We start from the raw sequence: 19981 nt of genomic DNA on the forward strand, positions 1-19981 counted from the left end.
AAAAAAAAAAAAAAAAAAAAAAAAAAAATTCCTCAAACAAATGGGTTTAAATTTAAGAAGAACCATAGGTCTTTATTAGTAGTGGGTTTCAGAGCCAGAAAAAACAACAACAACGACAAAAAAAAAAAAAAAAAAAAAAGTGTGTCCTGGGAATGTGACTCCATTTATGACCACATAACCGAGGAAAATTGAGTTACATAAAATTGAAATAATATAGTGCGTTAAATGGAGAAACTAAGCCCTATAGAGAAACTATAAGCCCTAGAACCTTTATTAAGTGGCATGTGATATTGTTTGGCTGTGTCTCCCCCTGCCACCCCCCAATCAGTTCTCATCTTGAATTGTAATTCCCATAATCCCCACATGTCATTGGAGGGACCTCATTGGAGGTGATTAGATTATGGGGGCTCTTCCCCCATGCTTTTCTCATGATAGCGAGTGGAGTTCTCACAAGATCTGATGGTTGTATAAGGGGCCTTTCCCTGCTTCACTCAGCACTTCTCTCTCCTGCCACTGTGTAAAGAAGGATGTGTTTGCTTCCCCTTCCGTCATGATCGTAAGTTTTCTAAGGCCTCCCCAGCCATGCAGAACTGTGAGTCAATTAAACCTCTTTCCTTTATAAATTACCCAGTCTCAGGCAGTTCTTTATAGCTACATGAGAAAGGACTAATACAGCATGATATTATACATAATTTTTATAGTTCTAATAATTTTTAATAATTCTGACAATTACTAGATACTTTGTAAGAATAATAATTTATAAAAACTTGGTGTAAATTCGGAAAATTTTATAAATATGGATATATTACAGAAACTTAACCCACTGGCTTGTTGTTAGTGTTTCTCTCCTGGATCATCAACTGATATTGTAATCTTTAAATTTAGCTTCAGCAGAATAGCACTAGAAAGAAGCATTGCTAAAGTTGTCCATTTTTATAAACTAGAGTTTGATGCTGACAATAGGGCTGAGCCTTTATTTATCTATCCATCATAGCAATTCTTACCACCTCACTAATTGGTGCAGGAAAGGATGTTTGATTTACTTTGGGCTAATGAGACCAAAGGAATTTTAGCTAGGAGTATCTTGGATTAAGTCAACAATCAAACCCATCCTACTGCTAAACCACCGGAGTTCAGGAAATTATCTTTTTGTTCAAGCCAATTTGAGTTGAGTATTCAGTTACCTTAAAGTAAATGCATCCTAAATGATAAAACTTGTATATTTCTTTGTGACATGGGATCTGTGAGTCCCAGTTTCCCTGTTTGTAAAATGGAGACAATAGAATTATCCTTTTCAGAAATTTGCTCTAAGGTTAAGTGAGATAATGCACTTAAATGTTCCACACAAGGTCTGGCACAGAGCAGTGCCCAACAAATATTAACTAGTGTTATTATAACACTGGTAGTGTTGGTATTATGCTTTTAAAATGAGGAAAATTGTACCATCATGTTTGCTAGAAATTAGATGCCTGATTGTTACTGGGAAATAAATCTGAGTAGGAGAATCCAGGAAGAGGTTGGACAGTTTTCAATGTGTGTGAAAAAAAAAGATATTGTGAAGCTCCTATTGGAACTGCATAAGTCAATATTCCTTAAAGAAAGCTACCACCATGGAAGATTTTGTTAATAGGAAGCATTGTGACAGTGTTAAAATTGTATTTGCAAAATTTTGGCATGTAATTGAGTCATTTCTTTTTTCTCACTGTTCCAAATTATTCTATTATGAAAACATTACGAACTCTAGGGAAAATAGATGCTATACTGGAATCTTCACATTTAATAGACACAAGAACTGCAGGGAAGCCACACATGCACTGAGTCCTTTCGTTTTACTCAAGACTTTTCATCTACTGTTTCTAAAGGAAAGTGCAGTATTATATTTTACTCTCTTAACCTATTTAATCAGTTTCTTAACCTGGGGGATATATTTTATATCAACTCTCTCTTGAGCTAAAGTGAAGTTTTTACTGCGTTCTGTTTTTACTTTTTTTTTAAAGAACAATGATTAAGTAGAAGATCTAGGACTCTTTCATCTTTATTTAACATAAAAGGGAAACCAAAGTGAAGAAATTATTTGGCCAAGCATCAGTGGTCTATAAATCACTGTATGGTATTACATTTTGGAAACGCAATTTACAATACATCTCAAGGATGTCCTTAATTCACCTTTGAATACAGACAAGGAACTAAACTATTGCAGTGTTACTCCTTTATTTATATGCTGGGTGGGTTGTCAGTTGATTTAATTAATGCTTCCTTTTGGTGTAAGAAAAAGTCCAAGCTGGAAATCTCAAAGTTTCTTACAGATGCTATATCCCTGTGTCAGAGAAGCTAACACAAAAGACCCACTGTTATTTAGATAATTTTCTTGTCCTGAGCTTCCCTATCCTTTTTCCCACCTCCCCCAACTCATGTCCTGTAACATTCCCTTCCCTCGAAAAAATCTTACCAGCCTGTTTTATTGGTCTGATTCCAATAGATGCTAACATTACAATAAAAACATTTCTTTTTTTATTTTTTAAAGTTTTGTGGGTGCATAGTAGGTGTATATATTTATGGGTCCATGAGATGTTTTGATACAGGCATGCAATATGAAATAAGCACATTATGGATAATGGTGTATCTATCTTCTCAAGCAGGTATCTTTGAGTTACAAACAACCCAATTATACTCTTTAAGTTGTTTTCAAATGTACAATTAAACAATAAATAGCATTTCAATAAATAATTAGTTCTGTAATTATCTATTACAGAGGCAGGGTATCAGTAACTGAAGCTCTATAACGATGGAACCAGGGTAATATGTACCCAACTCCTTCCTATTTCCTGGTGCCTTTCATTCTCCCAAATCCAACTGGAAGCTAGGGAACCAAGGAGCCCTGTTGAGGCGTTCCATAAAAGTCAGCATCCCAGGCCGCGGTCACGTCTGTAATCCCAGCACTTTGGGAGGCCGAGGCGGGCGGATCACGAGGTCAAGAGATAGAGACCATCCTGACCAACATGGCAAAATCCCGTCTCTACTGAAATACAAAAATTAGCTGGGCATGGTGGCATGCGCCTGTAGTCCCAGCTACTGGGGAGACTGAGGCAGGAGAATCACTTGAGCCCCCAGGAGGCAGAAGTTGCAGTGAGCCGAGATCGTGCCACTGCACTCCAGCCTGGGTGACAGAGCGAGACTCTGTCTCAAAAAAAAAAAAAGATCAGCATCCCAGGGTGCAAAGTCAGATGGAAATGATTATTAGAGAATGAAGCTGGAGGGGCAAACAGAAAACATTCAGCACAAGCAGTATTGTGTGGTAGTTAAGACTAATGCTCTGGGACCATGGCACATATCCCAGCCATATGACCTTAGATATTTTCTGTGTGTCAGTTTCCTTATCTGTAAGTGGAGATGAATGATAGTTCCTACTTCATAGTGTTGTTGGGTTTAGAACATATTAATAAATATTAACTGCTATTATTTTTATTTAGTGATACATGCTAGTCAAAATGTTCTAGTGATCTTTTTTGGTTTTCTAATAGGAAGAGGAGAGTTGAGCTTACTAGGTATTTCAAAGGAAATAAACTGAACCCAGGAAAATAAAGTGACAATTTGCAACACATCCATGAAAAATTCAAATCCTGGCAATGAAAAGCCTCATAGATTAGAGAGTACTGGACTTATTTCTCTTGTTAGTTTCTTCCGTGAGTTCAATACTTACATGAGAAAAAACGGTAAACTTTGCTGGCATATGAATTTGGCATAGCCTCTTCCTACTATTTTGGCTAATGGCCATTTAGGACTAGACTTTAGACCATTTAGGACTAGACTTTAGCCTTCTGCATATGGCTCAATGATGAGACTCTGAAACTTGGGGTTTTGGACAATTAGTGCTCTAAAATGAGATATCTGCCATTTTGTTTTTCCCCATTCCCGAGTTTCACTCTAGAAATTATTCCAAAAACAAAACCTTACTGCTGACCTTGAAAATAAGTAGAAACGGGTGTTTCCTCTGAAATTTGAAAATGTATCAGGGACAATTATAATGTTCTAGAGAGCTACAGGAAATGTGTGAAAACAACGTGTAAATGTTTCCACTTATCCCTTCTATGAATTCACCTGTGGAAAATAGAACAGAGATGTTCAGAGCCGATTCTTTAAAATAAATGTATGTCTCCACATCGACAAACACAACAGAAAAGGAATGCGTCCCTGAACTTCAGTTTCAGTGGAATGCTTTCTTTCTCTTTTTTTTGTGCTAAGATTGACATGTTATCTGTATGAGTATGTGCTAGGAATGCTAATGTTCCCGTCACATAGTTACCTTTTCACTCCCAGGCACCTGGGAGTGCTTATAGGTCACGAATATGCTTAAATGAAGCCATGTGTACTTCATGTTTCCATTTGTTTAGATAAAATAAAACATGAAGTCCTAAATTGCTTAAAAAGTATCTTTGCCTGTAGGTTTCTGAGCCTGTGAACAGTTTTTGTAATGACATTTAAAGAGTACAAATATTTCTCACAAATGTTGGGGGGAGAGGATGGATGGAGATGACTGCTCTCAACAGAATATCATTTAGAAAAAATATACCAGAAGTCAAGCAGAGCTCTCCTGCAAGTCTGAAACAGCAGGGGATGGGACCAGATATGGGATGGAGAGTGGGGAATACATGATTTAAAAGGATAAACCCTGCAAAATGAGAGTGCCTATCTTTCATTTCATGATTTTGTATATGGACTCTGGGAACTGTTTTGAAGCACTAGTTATAAACTGCAGCAATACATTCTGTAATGTGCAGTGGGATCATCTCTATACAACAGAACTCATTGCCTGTGAAACGTACGTTTCAGTATGAAAGTATTATCCCATAAGACAACCATGGTATCTGATCCCTAATATAAAAATCAGAAAACAGAATGGACATCACTCATTAAAGCTTCTTCCTAAAATACCAAAAAAGCACAGAAGACCTATCTTTAAGGAGAAAGAAGCTTATATAAATGCTTCAAGGAATATTTCTTAGAAAAGAAGGAAATGTTGCTTAAGGATAAACACTAGCCAGTAAGTTGGATGCTTTTCAACAGGACCAAATCAGATAGAAAAAGAAATAAACCTATTTGTTTAGCTGACTCTATTTTGATTAGAAGCTAAATAAAATATCAAGTTTGACTATGCGATGTTAGAGATAACTGAATCAGTCAATTACCTGCATAGCTAATTCTGGGTTTGTAAAAATCTTAACTACCGAAAAGTTACTGTGTCAACCTCAAAGTCTTTGAAAAATCTCATGAATAATCCACACTGTCTCGAAAGAGAGTACCTGTTCTCCCCATTTGGTCTTTATTTTTACTGGAGTTGTGGTGGAAACTAAAGATTTGATTTGAGAAAAGTAGTCCCAAATGCTTGATATTTAAAACTGAAACAACTTGTTAGCCTTTGAAATTGCTGACCATGATCTCTTGAAGAGTTTACCCATTGGGAACTGCAAAGGAACACAGGGAACATAAAAAAAATTGCATCAATGATGAGACAAATAAAATTCTACTGAGCAGTTTTCAACAGCCTCAACAATTTGGATATTTCCTTTCGTATTTTATATATTTAATTTTAAGATATTCCTTTTCAAGTTTTTTTTTGTTAAAAAGCACCTATGATTGAATAATAAGCAACTAATTCTATCTCACAGAAAGTAGAAAAATGCAAAAGTTTTGTTATTACATCTTTTCTGCTGAGCAAGAATTGCCTGCTGCCCTTACATTTATGTAATTGAGGGGAAAACACAATAGTATTATTTCTTTAATAATGATAATTGAATAATTTGGGCCAAATTGGCTGTTGTTAATCTCTAGACATAGAAGATCTTATATAATTATACAACTTATGTAACTTACTTTTCATAATTACCTACCCAGGAACTCCATTATATAATTGCTATTCATCTGAAAGAAAAAGTTGTAACTTTTGTACTAAACACAGCAGGTACATACTGTTTTAAAGTAGGAAACTCTTGGCTATTATCTCTAGCAGAAATAATTGTATCAATTAAAGATAATTTAAATCTTTGGAAAAAACATATGAATTTTTTTAAAGCAGTTTAAACCATTTAGTATACAAAGTATGAAGAAAACTGAAGGTCTTATTTTAAATATTTCTGTATATTATGAACCAATGGATGGCTTTGAAAACAGTGAGCTTACCTAATGAAGCAGCAAGCAGTTCCATGAAAATATTAAGTTACAAATGCCATTTAAATACTAAACATATATCATGATTTGTCATTGCTTGCATTTGGTTCAACCTAAAAATATACATCAAGGACCATCTAGTTTTGGCTTCTGATTCTGCAATAGCAAAGAGTTAAGAGTCAAAGTAAGGGAAGTTTTATTTGAGAAATTTTCTTATGACCCAGGATAAATAAATGGAAACAGAGTCTATGCTTCGTATATTTTCCAGGTTTCCTTATGCATTCCAAGAATGAATTGACTGTAATAGGGTTATAAAAGCAAAATCTTTTGAGAGATGGTATGAGCTACTTTTGAGAGTTCCCTTGTAATGTTTTGGTCATGATTTGGCTTTGCGACAAAAATTACAAATGGTTTTCTCTTTCTTGTTGCAGACCCCAGAAGAAAAATGTACTTTAAAATCATATACCACAAAATTTAAACAGCTTTGGTATGAGTGATTGAATGAAGAGAAAGGAAACAAAATTTCAGAATTCTAGTCATAATTTTAAATAGACAAGAAATTTATGTACTTTAAAATATGATTGTTGGGTTATTTCATTAACTTCTTTTATTATGAACTTAGGAAAAGACACATGATATAGTTAAACCATTTAAAATTTGAATATCAGTGCCATCTGTAGAAAGGAAGAAAGTCTTCAGGAACTAGTGAATGCATTTGTGAAAATTTGGCCATTATTTATTCAAATAATATTTATTAAATTAACAAATTAATGCAATAATATTATAATATAATACAATAAATTTAAATAATACATTAATAAAAACAAGTAAAATTATTAATTTGAACAATGTTTCTTTAAAAGTATATGTTTCTGGGGTTAAGATTGCAGTTTAAAATATATTTCATTTACATTTATGTATGCATATTTCTTAGACAAATGAAAAGTCATACCTAAAATGTTGATAATGGCAACCACTGGATAGTATGATTATGGATAATTTTAGTATTTTTTCTTTTACGTCTTACCTTATTGTTTACTGCATAGGTATTATTTTTAAAATAAATAAAAATAGTGAAGACATTACCACTAACAAAAAAAATTTCAAACATACTTCATATACTCTTGTTACAGGTTTATAAGCAAGACTGTATGCTATGAGCTATGAGGATGTAAGAACAAATCAGACATAGATATGATGTCTCAAGATGCCAGATTTTGGAATCTCTGAGGAGAGGGATCAAGTCTCCCCTGTCCAGAAGCAAAATCATGAACCAAATTCTACTTTCTGCTTTGCTTCTTCCTTAAGTACAGGCCTTCCCTTCTTCACTCAATTACAACTGTTCTCTTCATGTATTACAATAACTGTTGCCTCAGTCCTCATTTCCTTGTGTAAAATTTGACACTATTGATCATTTTGCTTTTTTGAAACCTCTTGCCCTGAGCATCTGTGATATGATGTTCTCTCCTGACAGATCTCTATTCCTTCTCTGCCTCCTTTACTGATACTTCTTACTCCTCTTATCCCAAATGTGTTTCCCAATTTTGGCTAACCTCTATTCTTACTCTATCTCTTGATATTATGATTCAATTATTCCTTTGTTTCCAGTCATAACTCCTTTCCTTAAGTCATCTAGTTATCTACTTAAATGCCTCTTTCTCCTGATAGCATTATTTAAAAGAACACCCCTCATTTTCTGTCCTATTGACATTATCCTACTTTTTTTTTTATTACTTGTATGGGGGCATATGTACATGTTTGTTACCTGGAGATATTGCATAACGGTGAGGTTTGGGTTTCTAGAGTACCTAACACCCAAGTAGTGAACATATACCCAGTAGGTAATTTTTCAACCCTCACCACCACCCTCCCCACATTTTGTAGTCCCAAGTATCTATTATTCCCCTCAGTATGTTCATGTGCACCTATTGTTTAGTTCCTGCTTACAAGTGAGAACATGCAGTATTTGATTTTCTGTTTTTGAGTTATTTAACTTAAGATAATGGCCTCCAACTCCCTCCACATTGCTGCAGATGACATGACTTCACTCTTTTTTTATGGCAGAATAGTATTCCATTGGGTATATACACCACATTTTCTTTATTCAGTCATGCATTGATGAACACTGTGGTTTATTCCATGACTTTTTTTCAATAGTGTTATGATAAACACAGGAGTGCAGGTGTCTTTTTGGTATAACAATTTTTTTCCTTTCAGTAGATATACAGTAGCAGGTTTGCTGGGTCAAATGGTAGTACTGTTTTTAGTTCTCTGCAATGTTTCCATATTGTTTTCTGTAGAGGTTGCACTAATTTACATTCCCACAAACAGTGTGTAAGCGTTCTCTTTTCTCTGCAACTTTGCCAACATCTGCTCTTTTTTGACTTTTTAGTAATAGCCTTTCTGACTGGTCAGAAATGGGATCTTGTTTTGGTTTTAGTTCACATTTCTCTGATGATTAGTAATGATTAACATTTTTTTCATATGTTTGTTGGCCACTTGTATATCTTTGGAGAACTATCTGTTCATATCCTTTGTCCACATTTTAATGTGCCCACTTTCGTTTTTTGTTTTTCTTGTTGAGTTATTTCTAGATTCTGGATGTTAGTCCTTTGTCAGATGTATAATTTGCAAATATTTTCTCCCTTTCTATTGGTTTTCTGTTTACTCCACTGGTTATTTCTTTTGCTCTGCAGGAGGTATTTTGTTTAAGTCCCATTTATCTATTTTTGGGTTTTTACATTTGCTTTTGAGGTCTTAGTCAGAAATTCTTTGCCTAGATCAAGGTCTAGAAGAGCTTTTCCTAAGTTTTCTTCTAGAATTTTTATAGTTTCAGCTCTTACATTTAAGTATTTAACCCATCTTGAGTTGATTTTTGCATATTGTTAAAGATACAAAGGATCTAATTTCATTCTTCTGCATATGGCTATCCAATTTTCCCAGGACTATTTATTAAATAGAGTGTCCTCTCTCCATTGTATATTTTTGTTGACTTTGTTGAAGATCAGTTGGTATGTGGCTTAATTTCTGGATTCTCTATTCTATTTCATTGATCTATGTATCTTTTTTTTTTTTTTTTTTTTTAAACCAGTACCACGCTCTCCTTTTGTATGATTTCAAGTCAGGTAATGTGATGCCTCCAGTTTTGTTCTTTTTGTTTAGGATTACTTTGGCTATAAGGCTCTTTTTTGGTTCAATATTAATTTCAGAATTTTTTTTCTAATTCTCTGAAAAATAACGTTGGTAGTTGGATGGAAATTACATTGAATCTGCATATTGCTTTGGGCATTATGGACATTTTAACAATATTGATTATTCTAATCTATGAGTACAGGATGATTTTTGATTTGTTTATGTCATCTATAATTTCTTTCATCAGTATTTTGTAATTCTTCTTGTAGAAATCTTTCACCTCCTTGGTTAAATATATTCTTAGGTATTTTACTTTTTTGTATGGCTATTTTTTCCTTTTCTTGACTTTTATTTTAGGTTCAGAGGTACATGTGCAGGTTTGTATAAGCAAATTTGTGTCACAGGGTTTTGGTATACAGATTATTTTGTCACCTAGGTACTAAGCATAGTATCTGATAGATATTTTTCCCACTCCTCTCTGCTCACTCCCTCCTCCCTCAAGTAGGCCCTAGTGTCTGTTGTTCCCCTCTTTGTCCCCATTGGTTCTCATTATTTAGCTCCCACTTATAAGTCAGAACATGCAGTATTTGTTTTTCTGTTGAATGGCTATTGTAATTGAGATTGAATTCTTCATTTGGTTCTCATCTTAAATATTATTGATGAATAGAAATGCTACTGATTTGGTACATTGATTTCATATTCTGAAATCTTGAAACTTCACTGAAGTTGCTTATCAAGTCTAGGAGTCTTTTCTTTTTTTTATTATTATACTTTAAGTTCTAGGGTACATGTGCATAACGTGCAGGTTTGTTACATATGTATACTTGTGCCATGTTGGTGTGCTGCACCCATCAACTCGTCAGGCACCATCAATTCGGTCATGTTATATCAGGTAATAACTCCCAATGCAAATCCCTCCCCCCTCCCCCCTCCCCAGATAGGCTCCGTATGTGTGATGTTCCCCCTTCCAAAGTCCCCAAGGATGTCATTGTTCAGTTCCACTATGAGTGAGAACATGCGGTGTTTGTTTTTCTGTTCTTGTGATAGTTATTGCTAAGAATGATGGTTTCCAGACTGCATCCATGTCCCTCAAAGGACGCAAACTCATCCTTTTTTATGGCTGCAATAATATTCCCATTGGTGTATATGTGCCACATTTTCTTAATCCAGATCTGTCACAGATGGACATTTGGGTTGTTGCAAGTCTTTGCTATTGTGAATAGTGCTGCAATAAACATACGTGTTGCATGTTCTTTATAGCAGCATGATTTATAATCCTTTGGGTATATTACCCAGTCAGTGGGATGGCTGGGTTCATTAATGTAAGGTCATCTAAATTCTGATCCTGAGGAATTTGCCATACTGTTTTCCATAATGGTTTGAACTAGTTTACATCCCACCAACAGTGTAAAAGTGGTTCCTATTTCTTCCAATCCTCTCCAGCCACCTGTTGTTTCCTGACTTTTAATGATTGCCCATTCTAACTGGTGTGAGATGGTATTCATTGTGGTTTTGATTTCCATTTCTCTGATGGCGAGTGATGATGAGCATTTTTCATGTGTCTGGTTGCTGTATGAATGTCTTCTTTTGAGAAATGTCTGTTCACATCCTTTGCCCACTTTTTGGATGGGGTGTTGTTTTTCTCGTAAATTTGTTTGAGTTCTTTGTAGATTCTGGATATTAGCCCCTTTGTCAGTATGAGTAGATTTGCAAAAATTCATTCCCTTCTTGTAGGTTGCCTGTTCACTCTGATGGTAGTTTCTTTTGCTGTTGCAGGAAGCTCTTTATTTCATTAGATCCCATTTGTCAATTTTGGCTTTTGTTGCCGTTGCTTTTGGTGGTTTTAGACATATGTCCTTGCCCATGCCTATGTCACTGAATGGTATCTACCTAGGTTTTCTTCTAGGGTTTTTATGGTAATTAGGGTCTAACAGTTGAAGTCTCTAATCCATCTTGATTCAATTTTCGTATAAGGAGTTAAGGAAAGGATCCAGTTTCAGCTTTCTACTTATGGCTAGCCAATATTTCCCAGCACCATTTATTAAATAGGGAATCCTTTACCCGCATTTCTTGTTCTCTCTCAGGTTTGTCAAAGATCAGATGGCTGTAGATGTGTGGTATTATTTCTGAGGTCTGAGGTTCCATTGGTCTATATCTCTGTTTTGGTACCAGTACCTAGGAGTCTTTAGAGTTTTCTAGGTATAAGATTATGTGATTAGCAAACAGAGGTAATTTAACTTCTTTTCTAATTTGGATGCTTTTCATTGTTTAATCTTCACTGATTGTTCTGGCTAGGACTTTCGGCACTATGTTGAATAGGAGTGCTGAGTGGTCATCCTTATTTTGTTCCAGTTCTTAGTGGGAATGCTTCCAACTTTCCCCCATTCAGTATGATGTTACCTGTGGGTTTGTTGTATATGGTTTTTATTGTTTTGAGGCATGTTCCTTGGATGCCTAGTTTGTTGAGGGCTTTTATCATGAAGGGACTGTGGATTTTGTCAAATGCTTTTGCTGCATCTGTGAGATGACCATATGGTTATTGTTTTTAATTCTGTTTGTTTATGTATTTAGTGATTTGTGGATGTTGAACCATCTTTGCATCCCTGGAATAAGACCCACATGATTGTGATGTATTATCTTTTTGGTGTGCTATTAGATTTGATTTGCTAATATATTTTCTAGATGATTTTGGGGTCTGTATTCTACACCACTATCTACTTCATTTTTACAATACTTCTATCTAATTTATATTACATATCCTTTGTCTTTGCCTAAAACAGTGTTTGACATTTGGCATGTATTCAATTAATAGTTATTAACTAAATGTTTTGAATGAATGGATCTTACTGCTTTCCTTTTTACTCTGTACAGATGATGTCCAAGTGTTCAGCCCTGATTGCTTCTTCAGCTATCATCCTATATTCAGACTGCCCTTTGGTTATCTTAATCTGACTATTCTCCCAATACCTGTAAGATAGAAGCTCCTCATTGGACATGTTCTTCTTTAGTATTCCTCTTTGCTCTTGATATTACCAGTTATCCAGTTATCCAGGCTCAAGTGTCCTGAGTCATCCTCTCTTCATTTGCTGTCCACATTTATTTAGTTGGTAAAATGCTTTCCATTCTATTTTCATAATTGCTGTCCCAGTCAACCAATCCTTTCCTTGCCTAGTATCTTGCTTAGTCTCTCACCATATGGCCTTTTGTTTTGTTTGAGACAGGGTCTTACTCTGTTGCCCAGGCTAGAGTGCAGTGGTGTGATCACTGCTCACTGCAGCCTGGACCTCCCAGGCCCAAGCAATTCTCCCACCTCAACCTCCTGAGTAGTTAGGATTACAGGTGTGCACCACCATGCCCAGCTAATTTTTAAATTTTTTGTAGAGAGGGAATCTCCCTCTGTTGCCTAGGCTGGTTTCAAACTCTTGGGTTCAAGCAGTTCTTCCACCTTGGCCTCCCAAAGTGCTGGGATTAGAGGTGTGAATCACCTCTCCTGACCCATGTGATCTTTTGACTGTCTCCTTACCATTATCTTATTTATTTATATTTTTAACATTAAGTCACTAATTCATTTATTTATGTATTCATTCCATAAAATTGTGGATGCCTACTTGCTATGTGTTATACTTTAAGGATTCAATATTGAGCAAAAGTAGATATAGGGCAGGTTCTTATGGTGCAAATGTGTTGTAGAGGAAGCATCTGAGTAAAGAGGCTGGAGGATTTGCAGATGGTTGTGAGAAAGTAAGATGTCTGGAGCAACCCCAGTTGATGGCAAGTTCATTGGTTGGCCTTGGGAATATGTGGGCGAAATGGAGCAGTGAGGAGGGTTAGAAGAGTTGAGGAGGTCATCGACAGGTCAACGAGTTGGATAGGCCATCTATCTGAATATGGATATCACTGTAGTGACAATAAGACTTGCTATGGAGAGACAGTGAGCCAGGAAACAGAGTCTTCAATAAATGAGGAAACAGTGGTGAGGCAGCAATAAAGTGAGATGGTACAAGTCTCAAAGGAGCAGAGCTGTATCCATTGTGGAGCAGGTAGGAGTGAGGAATGAAAAGGCTGCCCTGGGTTCAATCTCTAAGATATACGGGGTATGGGATAATGAATAACTTTCATCAAATAGAGTTGTTGGAGATGAGACTAGCCTAGATGAGGGATATATTTTCCTTGGGGTTAGGAGGTATCTTGAGTTTTCAGTAAAGATTTGGCACAAGGAGTCCAACAATGGAATGGACATTTTGGAAGTCACAAAGAAGCACTTTGGTCTAGAACAATCCATAAAAACTTAGGTTGATGGAAAAAAAGGATAGAACGTAAAACAAAAGTACAAAAAGGAGATTGATAATTGCAGGTAATTCCATACTAGGGGATAGCCAAATTTAATGTAGATGTGAATCATGGTAGGTCCAGTTATAATGTTTTTTTTGTTTGTTTGTTTTTTTGTTTGTTTAACTTTCACTGATATATCATGCTTTTTCCTCTGAGACTTTAAATAGTCTCTTCCTTACTCCTGGAAAAGTTTCCAGCACCTGTTGCAATAACCAACTACCAACTAAATTTGAGAAAGTTGCCTGACCTTTGTCCTTCTCTCTTCATATTATCATGTTGTATAATAATAACAGTGCATTTGCTGTTCTAGGCTGTAAACTCCACAAGAGAAAGACCTGCTTCTGTCTTTAATTTTTAATATTTCTGCCGCCTACCAGAGTGCCAGGCATATAGTAGATTTCTAGATACATAATATTTGTTGAATGAATGTTTGAAGGAATGAAATAGGGGAATGAAGTTGGGATTTGGACCAGAAGAATCTGGAGTAAAATCTCAGTTCTACTGCTATGTATTAGTGTTAATAACCCCCATGTAAATGGAAGAAGAAAGGAGTTGTCTTTCTGATAGCTTTATCATGTGCAGGGTGGCCTTGTGTCCAAATACAACGACATCCACCCCTTGAGGGAGGGAGCGCGCAGGTGAGCATGTGCAGGAGCTGCAGTCAGGGCTTTTGCGCACCAGCAGGAGCAAAATCTTTGCGGCAGCATCCATCCAGGGATGTTTGTGACTCCCAAAGTCCCAGAAGACCTGTGAAGTGAGGCATATTTTATGAATTTTTTCATCTGATGCCATCACCTTGGGCTTTCAACCATGAGAAATAATTATTTATAATGTATTCAACTCTTCAAATATTATAAGAAGACAATTTTGCTCATATTTGACAAAATCAAGGCCTAAAATGTATTCTTTATTTATAGCTGGTAAGGGAGAGCATTTACAAAGATGGCAAAAGGTAAGAGTCCTCCATCATAGCTGCCTCTTGAATTCTTGCTCGTTTAGCTCTGCTGTTGGCAGATGGCTTAAATGTTAACAGTTCAGCGGGCCCTTTGCCATTTTGCGTGAGGTGGCTGCCCTCTACCAGCAAGGGCAAAGGACCAGTGTGACAGCCTTTGGTATCTGCACTTGTGGCTCCAGAGCTCTTGTTCGGCATCCAGGAAAAATGAGGTTGCATGAATGAAATGAAGGATAGTAAATGTGGGGGATTTTATTGCTGATGAAAGTGGCTCTCAGTGGGAAGGGGAGCTGAAAAGGGGATGTGGTGGGAAAGCAATCTTCCCCTGAAGTCTGGCATCTCTGATCAAATTCTTCTCCAAAGTTATGCTGTCAAACTGTCCCCCTGAAGTCAAGTTTTTACTCTCCGATGTCTAGGCATAGTCCCCAGTGTCCAGCTTCTTCTCCTCTCTGCCAGCTGAGTCTGGGGTCTTTATAGGCACAAGATGGGGTGAGCTGGAGCCATGCATGGTTTAGGAAAGGACAACATTCCAGTGGGAAAACAGGGATATAAGTTCTCACTTTGCGCTGCAGTTTCAGGCTTTTGGCTTGAGGGTGGGACTTTTTCTGGGGACCTGCCCTTTTCTGCCTAGAATTTCTCTCCCTCTTGCCCCTATCACAGTGTCCATCATTTTTATTGGAAATGTAGAATAAGACATAATGCTGAACATATGAATTTAGACAAAGTCATTTATGAATTCAGTCTGCAATATTAAACAGAATAAAGTTCATTTTCAGGTGAAATTTCAAAAGTAAACTCAGAAGAAATAGATGGTTTTTATAAAGTAAAATTCCATTTGTATTCACATCCAAACTTTGTTCTGAGTATTTTTTCAGCTTCAAAATTTTTTGAGAAGTCTTCTATAGTGTTTCTCATTTTTGGAATTTTCCCTGTACTTCCTCTTTTAGATGCCGGTCTGGAAGTTGAAATTCTGAATTTCATAAGATAATTTTCTTTTAGAAATGTCTACCCTAAACAGATGTAGAAAGGACTAGCATCCAAATGGACAACTATTCATTTTGTATTTGAAGATCTATCAGTCTTAATAACTTTTTTTGAGAAAATTACATTTATTTTTGTTTTAGAAGATTAGTATATAAGAGTTATTTTGAAGGGCACATAAACTTATGGGGCTAGCTGCATTGACCATAGTAGACTTTATAGATAATCATTGATTTATATGTAGTTATGGAATGAAGCAATGCTAATGAAACTCACATGGAGCATTCACAGCTTATTGTTGCCTACCTGATAGAATACTGAGGAAATTAATGTGTTGTCAAATAAATGAATGCTTTTCTTTCAGTTTTAATGTTATTGTTTGATTATGCAACTAAGTGATTTTAAACAGCGCTCTGCAGAGTTTGTTTGGGGTAGATCTTGGAACAGTTTGGCTTTTACCTGTTTTACATTTTTTTCCGTGTACTATTTGATTTGACAAAAGTATCTTGTTTTTTAAAAAAAGTTTGAAAAGCATTGATATGGGTTCATTGCCACAGAAAAATGAAATTGTTTGGAATTCATTTATGTAAAGCCATAAGCCTGTAAGTCACCATTTTCCCACTTCAGAAATTATAATATAAAGAATGATAAAAATAATGCTTAGCTTTTAGGATGGAAATAGCAAGTGAAGCATATTTTATGAATTTTTTCATCTGATGCCATCACCTTGGGCTTTCAACCATGAGAAATAATTATTTATAATGTATTCAACTCTTCAAAGATTATAAGATGACAATTTTGCTCATATTTGACAAAATCAAGGCCTAAAATGTATTCTTTATTTATAGCTGGTGAGGGAGAGCATTTACAAAGATGGCGAAAGGTAGAGTCCTTCATCATAGCTGCCTCTTGAATTCTTGTGCCTACTTGAATCTCTCTTTTCTTTCATCGTACTCTCTTATTTCTCTGATCTCTATTTTAGTGCCAGATTGTGAGCTCCTGAGGGCAGGGAGGACAAAGGTTTTGTTTTAAATGCTTGTAATAATTTACCCTAAAGTAATATTCAATTACTATGCTTTTGAATAATGAAAAGAACGAGTGAGTGAATACAATATATACATATATATGTGTTTGTGTGTCTTTCACTTTACTTCATTATGAACACAAAGAAAGCATGCTTATGACATTTATCTTTGTATTCTTGTTGATATAAATAAGATTTCAATACATGCTAATATACTCACAAAATACTTTCTACCAGTATTATTTGGCTGCATGAACTAAAATGCATTCATATTAAGTGTGCATTTTGACAAATGCATATGCTTATGTATTCCACTACAATTATGATACAGAACATTTCCACCACCCTTGAAACTTCCCTTATGCCCCTTTTCACTCACTTCTGCTCCCTGTCATTCAGCCTGTTGACCACTGATTTGTTTTCTTTCAGTTGATTGGTTTAGTCTTTTAAAAAATATCATATAAATGGAAATTTTTGGTCTAGATTTTTAAATTGAGTATAATGTTTTTGAAATTTACCCAAGTTATTGTGTGTATCATTGTTCATTCCATTTTGCTTAGTGCATTTGACTTTATGGATATACCACAATTTGTTTATCCATTTCCCTGTTGTTGGATATTGGAATTTTTTCTAGTGCTTATTTACTTCGGGTAAAGCTCCTATGAACATTGCTGTATGGTTCCTTGTGCATTTTCAATTTCTAAAATTTAGCCATTCTAATGTATTTTAATTTCATTGTGATTTTCGTTTGGATTCCCCTCATAATTAATGTTATTAGTTGCTAGTTCTATCATTTCTGTCATTTCAGGATCTGTTTCAATTGACTAGATATAGGTCATGATTTTTTTTTTTTCTTTTTAATATGTCTAGTAATTTTGGATTCTAGGCTAGATATTAGTTATTGTTGAGTATTGGATTTTGTTGTATTCATTTAAAAATCATTGGACTTGTATGACAGAGAGTGGGTTACTTGTAGATTTGGTTGATCCTTTGAGGCTTTAGAAAGTTATTATAGAATGAGTTTTAAAAATACCTTTATTCCATGGTTAACTTAGTTCTACTTATAAGATGTGGCCCTTTTGTGGCCTCTTCTAATTTCAGCATGTATTCAATGAGGTCTCATTATTTCAATGAGGCTGAAAAGAACTCATGTAATTACTGGTCCTGTGTGAACTCTAGGAATTTTTATCTTATTTATCGCAAGTAATTTTTCCATTGTAGAAAGTGGTTCTCTCTTAACCTCCTGGGGCTTACCTTTTGCATGCACACTTTGTTATTTAGACAAAGAATCAAAAGGCTCCCTATGCAGATATCTGGATGCTCTTGTCTTCATAGCTCCCTTTTCTCTATAATTTTGCCCCTAAAATCTAACTGCTTCAGCTTCCCCAACTCAGATTTCTGTCTTTTTAACTGAATTTTATTTCCAGGCTGGAAATTGCCTCCAGCTAGAAATCCTGAGCTCATCTCACTTTTTTGTCATCTCTCAAGGGTAACAATCCTATTCTATCTGTTACACCTAAAAAAAGTTACTTTCTATATTTTGCCTAATGGCTTTAGTTATTTGTAGGAGGGCAATTTCTAACTTGGCAGTCCCTCATGAAACAAAATTGATTTGAAAGTGTCTGAAACAGGTTACTAAGTCAATCAATCAAACACTGTCACTTGTTTGGGAAAGCTGATCACACTTTGTGAGGAATATTTTATAAAGGACCCAAGGGGGACTAAAGAAGAAAAGTGCAAAGAGCATGATATCTCAAAATCAGAGCAGTTTTACTTTATTATATCATATATTGATTATTCTGAAAAAAAGTCTTAAAGAATGGCATTGGTCATATCAAAGGATTGAACATTATTGATTTTGGAGACACAAATAAGATTGTTTTGTATAAACTGGTAAAATAGTATAACTACAAATAACAGAAGACCTATACTCTTAAAATGTTATCAAGTTGAGCATTAATAATTAAAAAGAAAAATCACACTAATATATCTTTCAGAATGGTTTATAATGTCATCCTTGGACATGCCTTCACTTTATGTTTTTCTTTGGTAGGGGTCCTTGTTTGTCATGAGAACTGTGAAAAGTTGGAGAACTTCAGAGGAGCAAAAGTTATTAAAGGAATTAACAATTCAGTATATTAGAAGCAAATTAGTCATTATTCTTAAGAATGAAGATACATTACTAAGTTACTTCATAAAGATACTGTACAGAAAAGGATAGATAATATCTCGACAAACTCATACAAGGAGGTACAATAGCTAGTTTGCCCATATAGAGGCATACAGACATAAAGACCATGATTATATGGTTTTTGAAAATCATTAGGCGGAATAGGAACAGCTCCAGCCTCCAGCTCCTAGCGTGAGTGACATAGAAGACGGGCGATTTCTGCATTTTCAACTGAGGTACCGGGTTCATCTTACTGGGGTGTTTCGGACAGTTGATGCTGGTCTGCAGGTGCAGCCTGACCAGTGAGAGCTGAAGCAGGGTGAGGCATCCCCTCACCTGGGAAGCACAAGGGGGAAGGGAATTCCTTTTCCTAGGCAAGGGAAATTGAGAAACATAACACCTGGAAAATCCAGTAACTCCCACCCTAATACTGTACTTTACCAAGGGTCTTAGCTAACGGCACACCAGGAGATTATATCCCACACCTGGCCTGGAGGGTCCCACGCCCATGGAGCCTCCCTCATTGGTAGCAGAGCAGTCGGAGATCTAACTGCAAGGCAGCAGCAAGGCTGGGGGAGGAGCGCCTGCCATTGCTTAGCCTTAAGTAGATAAACAAAGCCACCAGGAAGCTCGAATTGGGTGGAGCACACCACAGTTCAAGGAGGCCTGCTTGCCTCTGTAGACTCCACCTCTGGGGACAGTGCATAGCTAAACAAAAAGCAGCAGAAACCTCTGCAGATGTAAAAGTCCCTGTCTGACAGCTTTGAAGAGAGCAGTGGTTCTCTGAGGTTGAGATCTGAGGACAACTGACAGACTGCCTGCTCAAGTGGGTCCTAACTGGGAGATATACCTCTACTAGGTGCAGAGCGACACATTACACCTCACTTGGCTGGATACACCCTGAGATGAAGCTTCCAGAGCAAGAATCAGACAGCAACACTCGCTGTTCAGCAATATTCTATCTCCTGCAGCCTCTGCTGCTGATACCCAGGCAAAAAGGGTCTGGAGTGGACCTCAAGCAAACTCCAGCAGACATACAGCTGAGGGTCCTGACTGTTAGAAGGAAAACTAACAAACAGAAAGGACACACACACCAAAACCCCATCAGTACGTCACCATCATCAAACATCAAAGGCAGATAAAACCACAAAGAAGGGGAAAAAGTAGTGCAGAAAAGCTGGAAATTCAAAAAATCAGAGCGCATCTCCCCTCCAAATGCAGCTTA

General features: G+C 36.2%; 1 protein-coding gene across 1 annotated transcript in view; it reads left to right on the top strand.

The window, feature by feature from the left end:
- Positions 1 to 19981, top strand: part of HMCN1 (hemicentin 1) — a 460634-nt gene that overhangs the window by 136960 nt on the left and 303693 nt on the right. Inside the window, 1 exon segment of the mRNA XM_017848051.1 lies at positions 8129 to 8149. Coding sequence (XP_017703540.1) covers positions 8129 to 8149 — 21 coding nt within the window.

The sequence above is a fragment of the Rhinopithecus bieti genome, unplaced genomic scaffold (genome assembly GCF_001698545.2).
Source record: "Rhinopithecus bieti isolate Rb0 unplaced genomic scaffold, ASM169854v2 scaffold_27006, whole genome shotgun sequence".
NCBI lineage: Eukaryota > Metazoa > Chordata > Mammalia > Primates > Cercopithecidae > Rhinopithecus > Rhinopithecus bieti.